This window comes from Rhea americana, unplaced genomic scaffold, assembly GCF_003343005.1.
Source record: "Rhea americana isolate MKP2758 unplaced genomic scaffold, rheAme1 scaffold_180, whole genome shotgun sequence".
Lineage (NCBI taxonomy): Eukaryota > Metazoa > Chordata > Aves > Rheiformes > Rheidae > Rhea > Rhea americana.
The window spans coordinates 403671-410913 of NW_028185928.1; the positions used below are offsets into that span (position 1 = coordinate 403671).

The 7243-nt window shown below is 45.0% G+C and overlaps 1 protein-coding gene across 1 annotated transcript in view; it reads right to left on the reverse strand.

Moving 5' to 3' along the window:
* The window catches only part of MOXD1 (monooxygenase DBH like 1), a 50168-nt gene extending 43630 nt beyond the window's left edge, over positions 1 to 6538 (reverse strand). Inside the window, exon 1 of the mRNA XM_085301850.1 lies at positions 6167 to 6538. Within this exon, the coding sequence (XP_085157976.1) occupies positions 6167 to 6430 (264 nt within the window). The 5' untranslated portion in view covers positions 6431 to 6538. The remainder of the gene's footprint in view (positions 1 to 6166) is intronic.
* Positions 6539 to 7243: the final 705 nt, after the last annotated feature.

The window sequence follows — 7243 nt, forward strand, 5'->3', positions numbered from 1 at the left end:
ATTAAAAARCAGAGCACCCACAGAAAACTAACAAGAAGTACAAGTCTGAAAGCCTCAAAGCCTCACTTCATCGTATAGAAACACCTTGAGATTACTCCAGTTGACTGACTCAATCGTAGAATTGGCCCCAAAAGAAAAAATATCCAAAGAAAAAGGTATTATGACAGCAATTAAGCAGCAATTAAGCAATTCCAAGAAGTTCCCAAAGTAGTTGTACAACAGTAAGTTCAGCTGCTGCTTATGAACAGTTTGTTCAAAATTAATGTACTGGGTTTGTTTTTTTTTTTTTTTTTTACTTAAACACAAAAATAGTAAGAAATGATTCACTCCTTGTTAAGAAGCCCAGATCTTACTCATGTGAATAGTTCCAAGAAATTGTATCTCCTCCTGGTACAATTCCAGTTAAACTGACTGAATTACATTAGAGTAAATGTGCCTTATTTATTTCAGGTAGACTATTAACTTTAATAAGGACAGAAAAATTTTATTTGTACCAAATAACTGTGGATGTGTCTGTATTTTAAATGCACATATATGCAAATCCACAAAGTTACACATTTTCCACTTCTGTATTTACATAAATAGTTAATGTGTGTGAACATGTATACATATTTTCTTTGCAAAAGAAGGTTATGTACTTTTTACATATGAAGCATAGTTACTTACATTTTTCTTCATTCAAACTGTAAKCCATTTGCATACATTTTAGCATATTTCTTATACCTAGTTAAGTACAGCCAGAGGCTGCTTCAAGGATCGCCCAGAACCTACAGCAAAACTCCTTGGTTTCTGTGACATTCCAGGCAGATTTAAAAATACCAGTTACTACACATACAAATGAAAAACACTGAAATGTGGAGAGCTCTCCAGCTTATCATACAAAGGCACAAGAAGCACTAGGGTTAGAAGTTGAAATATGACATCACTCTTTAGGGTAGATAATACGACTTTGCAGTGCAGTCCCAAGGATTTCTTGGAGCCTTTGTATCAAGAATAAATGTTCATGTAAAAGGTTATCCTCTAGCTATATTAGAAGCTAGAGAGCTGGATTAAAGACTATCCTAACAAAAACAGACTAGACAAAACATGCAGCGATTGTGTTTTAAGGGAAAGAAAACCTGTAACTAGGAGATACTTCATAATCCAATCTCACAACTGTACCTTATCACAAGGAACATTCCTTATACAGGAGCCACATTTAAAAGTACCCATTTTCTTGTTTTAATTACTTTAATTACTTCAATTATGAGCAACAGTTTTCAAAACACTTAAGAGATTTTGGAGCACAATTATCAATGATGCTTGTGCCCAAAATTCCTAAGAAAATCTCCTCTTATCCTCCTCCTATTTCTAAGATCCTTTTTAATGTGAAATTATCCCCCCATTATTTTGAACTCTTGCATCACTCAAAGTGGTTACATTCCCATCTTCTCCTAGGTGTGAAACGTTGTAAGGACACTGAATTTTCTTGGTGTCTCTAAAATCCTAAGTACAAGAAAAAAAAAAAAAAAAAAAAAAAAAAAAAAAAAAAAAAAATTTAACAAAAAAAAAAAAAAAAAAAAAAAAAAAAAAAAAACAAACTTACACCAAACTCCCCCAAAGCCTGCAGTACAGAAGATCTACAGAATACTCTCATCTTTTGTACATCTGTTGTTGCTTCCTTGTCCTAACTATTGTACCTCTGAAAGAGAAATACAAAGCATCCAGCCAGTGGAGATGTACATGGTAGTGTCTCTTTATGCCTCACACTGAAGCCAAGAGGGACTCGTTAGTCATCTGGAAATTTTGCCACAATGCCCAAAGGCATGAAATACCTCCAACAAAGCACCAGCTGAGATATGTCAGCGTGGCCCGCACTTTGCATCTCCCTTTTGGTCCCTTTCAAGTTGTTTTCTAAACACTTCTTTTGTTGCTGTTGGCATGAGTGCACTTAAAAGCAGCATATCGTTAAGTAGAGAGAATGCTCACTGTTTTCTGTCCTTTAAAATCTGTTCCAAGTACTTCCCTACGAGCAATTAAGCTAACTCTATGGGATACATTTGATAACAGATATTCTTTAGTTTGGGTGACAGTTAACAAGCAAGGCTGTAATGAATAATAAAGCACTTTTTAGTGATACACAGTCCCTATTCACCCCAGTAAGGACTATTTCTGTGGAAGTTCAACAGAAGATTAGAACAATGCAACTCTCTTGTGTAACTTGCACAAAATAGGCATTCATCAAGGAGGATTAGTCTCCCCAAAATGGGGCTCTCAGTAGCTACGTGCTGTGGGTGGGGATGCACAATTCCAGACAGGGGTGGAGACCAAGGAAAAAGCATGGGGCTAGCATGAAAATGCATGCTGTGTCAATTCATAAGCACCAAAGAGGGATGTGTAGAAAAAGAAGAAAACTAGATGCAAAAGCTAAAGCTGTCCAAAGAACGTTTATAGAGAGTAATGCATGCTGCAAGGGACCATGGCAATAYTGCATGGTAATGTTTTTCTAAGTATGGACTCTTCTTCTTCACTCTCCCCCAGCCAGAGATAAAAGCAGCTTCCCAGTTTTCCAACACCAGACTCATCTGGTATATTCTTTTTCTCAAACAGCCTCACCCAAACACCACATAATCTGCAGCTGTGTCACCACAGGGCTCTCAGTGACATGCCAGAATAATTTGCTCACTGATCTCCCTCTTTTTCTCCATCTGCGTGATAGAGGTGGCTCCCTCAGAGCAATAGAGTATGCTGTGTATCTGTGCTATGCATGTACTCTACATCCTCCCAAAATATGTCTAGGTTTCCATTCAAAATAGTGAACTCCTGAAACATTAGAATAATAAATGTATCATTCTCTGATCATTCAGAAAGCTCTTTAAAAAGTTATTCTGGTACTCCAAGGCAGTTCTTTCTGTTTTGTTCTCCCATGCGGCTTGAGATACTTAGAAGGAATTAAAATTCGGTCTTTCAAATAATTTTAGCCTTGCTAGACATCCTTTTAGCTTCAATAAGGCTTCAATGTGGAAAAGCAAAACAAAATAAACAGAGTACTTCATTATACTAAAATCAGGAAACACACGAAGAACGAGAAAGTACAACATACTACTGTCAGATGTCCAGGACTTTGAGTTGTTGCATTTTTTAAAGGAAAGCATTGCCTGATGATGGTGAGAACTGCATCCTCTTGCTGCGAGAGGATGAAGAATAAATGCCAGAGGAAATGTTTTCTCTCTTCTCTGAAAATTTACTTTTACCTCAAAGCACCTTCACAGATTAAGGAGTATACGCTTTTATGTTTATTGATGGTAGTAGTCTAACTACATTTACATGTCTACTCCCAGAAGACAGCTCTTCCTTAGGCAGAACACTTCCTACTTCTATTTAAAGGAGGTCAGAGGACTTAAGGGAGGAAAAAAGAGGCTAAATTCTCAAGAGACTAGCAATTTTAATGCCCACTTGAAAGGCAATAAAGGTGTTTCAGAACAACTTCTGAAAATCAGGCCACTAACAAGCATCTCAAAACTTTCAAAGAAACCAAAAAATGATCTTTTTAAGAGTTTTCACCACGATGAACATTTTCCAACTGATGATCACGGAATAAAAACATAGTTCTAAAACCAAAAAGAAAAGTAAGTTCTTTCATTATAGGGTGTACATATTTTATAGAGCATAGCTAAGTATAAAACCATACACTTTCAAGTGCACTATCTATGAAAAATTCTTATTAAATAAGAATGTTGTAAGGATCATATATACTTAAAAGAGTGCTTTTAAAATATTAACCGTATCTGTGGCTCGAATCAAGTAAAGAATTAGATATAATTGAAATGGGATTTTAAAATGAGTACTTCTTTTTATATCAACCTCTATTGGCCTAGAGAAACAAAACAAATTTTGTTTCTTCAAAGAGTTTACTCCATCCTCTTTGTTTTCAGCCTTTCCTTCTATTTCTTTTTAGACTAGGGTAAGGTCTTTTAAAAACACTGCTGTAAACTGTTGCTCTTAATGGAGTAACTTTTTTAAAAGACCTCACCCCAGTTTAGAAAGAAACCTTGCTATCTAAAACTGAAGAAATGGGGATAGAGAAAAAGACATGGAGAAAAAGATATGTTGTCAGCAAACGAAGCAAACAGTATTATTTTAGCAGGGTATTATCTGCTTTGACAATGCAACAAAATAACTTATAGCACTTGGCATAGCAGATGTTCATATGTTAAATACAAATTTCAGGAAAGAAAGGTTAGGTGTCTGTAATAGGAGGCACTTGCTATGATCCACTCTCTTTTCATCCCAGTTGTAATTTATTGTGTGATGACAATGAATAAAATCTGTGAAAGGTGAATGGAATTCTGTATGTATTGATCCATTTTAAAGGATGATGAAAACCCCTAAGGGGTGCTGACAAGAGCCACAAAAGCGATTTGACTGCTGGGGAAAATGCTCTGCAGTGGGATACTTACAGGGCTCAATATACTTATTTTATGCAAAAGAAAACTGAGAATTCTGTCACTTGATTACAGTACCTAAATAACCACAGGGTGGGTGTGGAGAGTAGACTTTTAATCTAGTAGGGAAAATACATAGTAAGGATCTGAGCCTGGACAAAATAGCATTGGAAAGAAGAAATAGGAAAAACTCCCCATTTCCACAAATTACGATGGGAAGTGATGTATTCTCCATCACTGAATGTCTTTATATTGGGTTTGGATGCCTTTCTAAAAGGCTTGTTTTACTCAAACCCAATTAATGAATCAGCCAAACACAAGGCTTGGGATTCTTTTAAASGTGAATAGATGTATCTTCTGAAATGCAAGGCTCTAGGGTGCCTTACATTCTGTGACTCTAAGAGCTACATTGCTAGATGACTAGAATAGGGTTTTTTATTATTAGTGTTTTATTTAGACTGAGGTTTTCTGAAAAATAATCTTCATTTTGAAATATGGAGAAAACAAACAAACATTCTGAAAATCATTGGTTTGAACTTAAATAAGACAAATATTTGCCCGCACTGCATGTAGTAAACTAATAGGAAAAAAAAAGAAATGTTTATATTAAAAGCTCCCCTTTTCTAAAAAAGATTTAATTCTGTGAAATCTCAATAAATAAATGCTAGGAAGAATATTAAGCATTTTGTGTTCTTGTGCTGAAATGTTAGTAACAGTCCATATTCTTTAAAAGAAAAAATAACTTAAAATTAAGGAGTGGCTTCAAAGATCAACTAGCTCTAGCACAAGAAGATAACTCAACTGTGCTCTAACAACTAGGTATTACTCAGCTCTTGAACTGCCTCTCTAAAAGCTATTAGCTCAGCTAGTAAGAGCGACAAGTTGTCATTCGAGGGTGCTGGGCCTGCCTGCTGGCCCTCTCGGTGACCAGCTGGACACGCTGCCCCTGGTCCCGCGGCCCTGAAGGACTTCCCCCAGGCTTGTGCCCACCTAACTCAGGGGAGGAGGAAGGCACGTGCCCCTTCGTCCCCTTGCAGTTTCGACCTGTTCAGCCAAGCACTTACTCCTGAAGCCCTTTTTAAGGACAGGGTCAAAACGCTTCCAGGTGAGGCGAGGAGGAACGCGAACGAGGGGAGTCGTACACACGCTGTGCAACAGCAGCCGAGGGTGTGAGCAGTCTGGGGAGTTAGCAGGATCATGYCCTCATGCCAGTGGGATTAGAAAGAGGAAGATCAGACAGAACCGGAATGATAAAACTCAGTTAGTCGTTAATTGCATGAATAAACTACAGCACTGTGAGGGAAAGGAGCTCCACCACACTGGAAGAGACTCACCCAGCTCTCCACTTTCTTCTTCGCATCTAGGCTCAGAGGGCCAGCAGGGAAAGAGTGCCCAAGGAGAGAGAAAAAGGCTGTTGCATTTTCTGGATAAAGAGGAAGGAAACCCGACACCTTCGAGGAAAGCAGCGCAGAAGTTTAGAGGGAAGGAGCGGACAGAAAGGGAGTCGCTCCTCCGAGGGGAAAAGCGCGGAGAACAATGGGACGGACCGGAGAGCGGGGAGCAAGCGGCAGAGAGGTGCAGAGCRGCGGCCGAGGAAGCAGCGGGGAGAGCGGGGGGCGTCGCGAGTGGCAGCAGGGCGGTGAAGAAGGGGGACAGCGGAGCACAAAGGGGGCGCGGGGCGCGACGCGGGGCCCCGCGGGGAGGGCGGCCGGCCGCGGCGGGGCCGGGCAGCCGGGCCTTACCTGCAGGTAGGGCTTGCCCCTCTCCACGCCCCCCACCACGATGTCGGCCGAGGCCATGCCGCCGCTGCCCGACAGCCCGAAGCCCACGTAGCCGCGGGTGCGCACCTCCAGGCGGAAGGCGAGGGCGCTGCCGCGGCGGCCCCAGCGCAGGCGGTAGGCGGCCGCCCCGTCCAGCACCGCGCTGTGCGGGTAGCTCCGCGGCGGCGCCGCGGCGGCGCACAGCAGCCCGCCCAGCACCAGCGCCCAGGGGCGCAGTCGCCGCATCCTCCCGCCGCGCCGGCTCTGGCCCCGGCCGCGGCCGCCGCGCACTGGCGGAGCGAGGGCGGGAGCGAGTGAGCGGCGGAGGGGCGTGCGTGTGCGTGTGTGTGTGTGCGCGCGCGTGTGCGTGTGTGTGTGGAGAAGGGGGGCAGGGTGCCCCGGTCAGCCCGCCCCCACTGCGGGCGGCCCTTGCCGGCCGCCCCCCGTCGGGGAGCGCGCCCCACGGCAGCGCCTTCGCGGCGCGCTGCCCCGGCGCTGCGGCCGTCGCCCCCGGCCGCCCGTCGGGGCAGGGAGCCGCACTGCAGCCTCCTCTCCCCGGCCGCCCGTCGGGGCACGGAGCCGCGCTGCAGCCTCCTCTCCCCGGCCGCTCGTCGGGGCAAGGAGCTGCGCTGCAGCACCCCCCTCCCCGGCCGCCTGTCGGGGCAGGGAGCCGCGCTGCAGCCCGCTCTCCTCGACCGCCCGTCGGGGCAGGGCGCTGCGCTGCAGCCCGCTCTCCCCGACCGCCCGTCGGGGCAGGGAGCCGCGCTGCAGCCCCCTCTCCCCGGCCGCTCGTCGGGGCAAGGAGCCGCGCTGCAGCCCCCTCTCCCCGGCCGCCCATCGGGGCAAGGCGCCGCCAGCACCTGCCGCGGGGTCGCTGCGCGGAACGCGGCGCGGCCGCGCAGGCTGAGCCGTGGTGCTCCTGCCCACGGGGGAAGCGCGGCCGCGGCTCTCCTGCTCGGACTACCCAGCCCCGTTGCATCCCCCGTGGGGAGGGGGATGTGGGGAGCAGCCTGAAGGCAACGAGTGCGTGCTAGTTTTAAACTCCTCTTAGAGTGAACC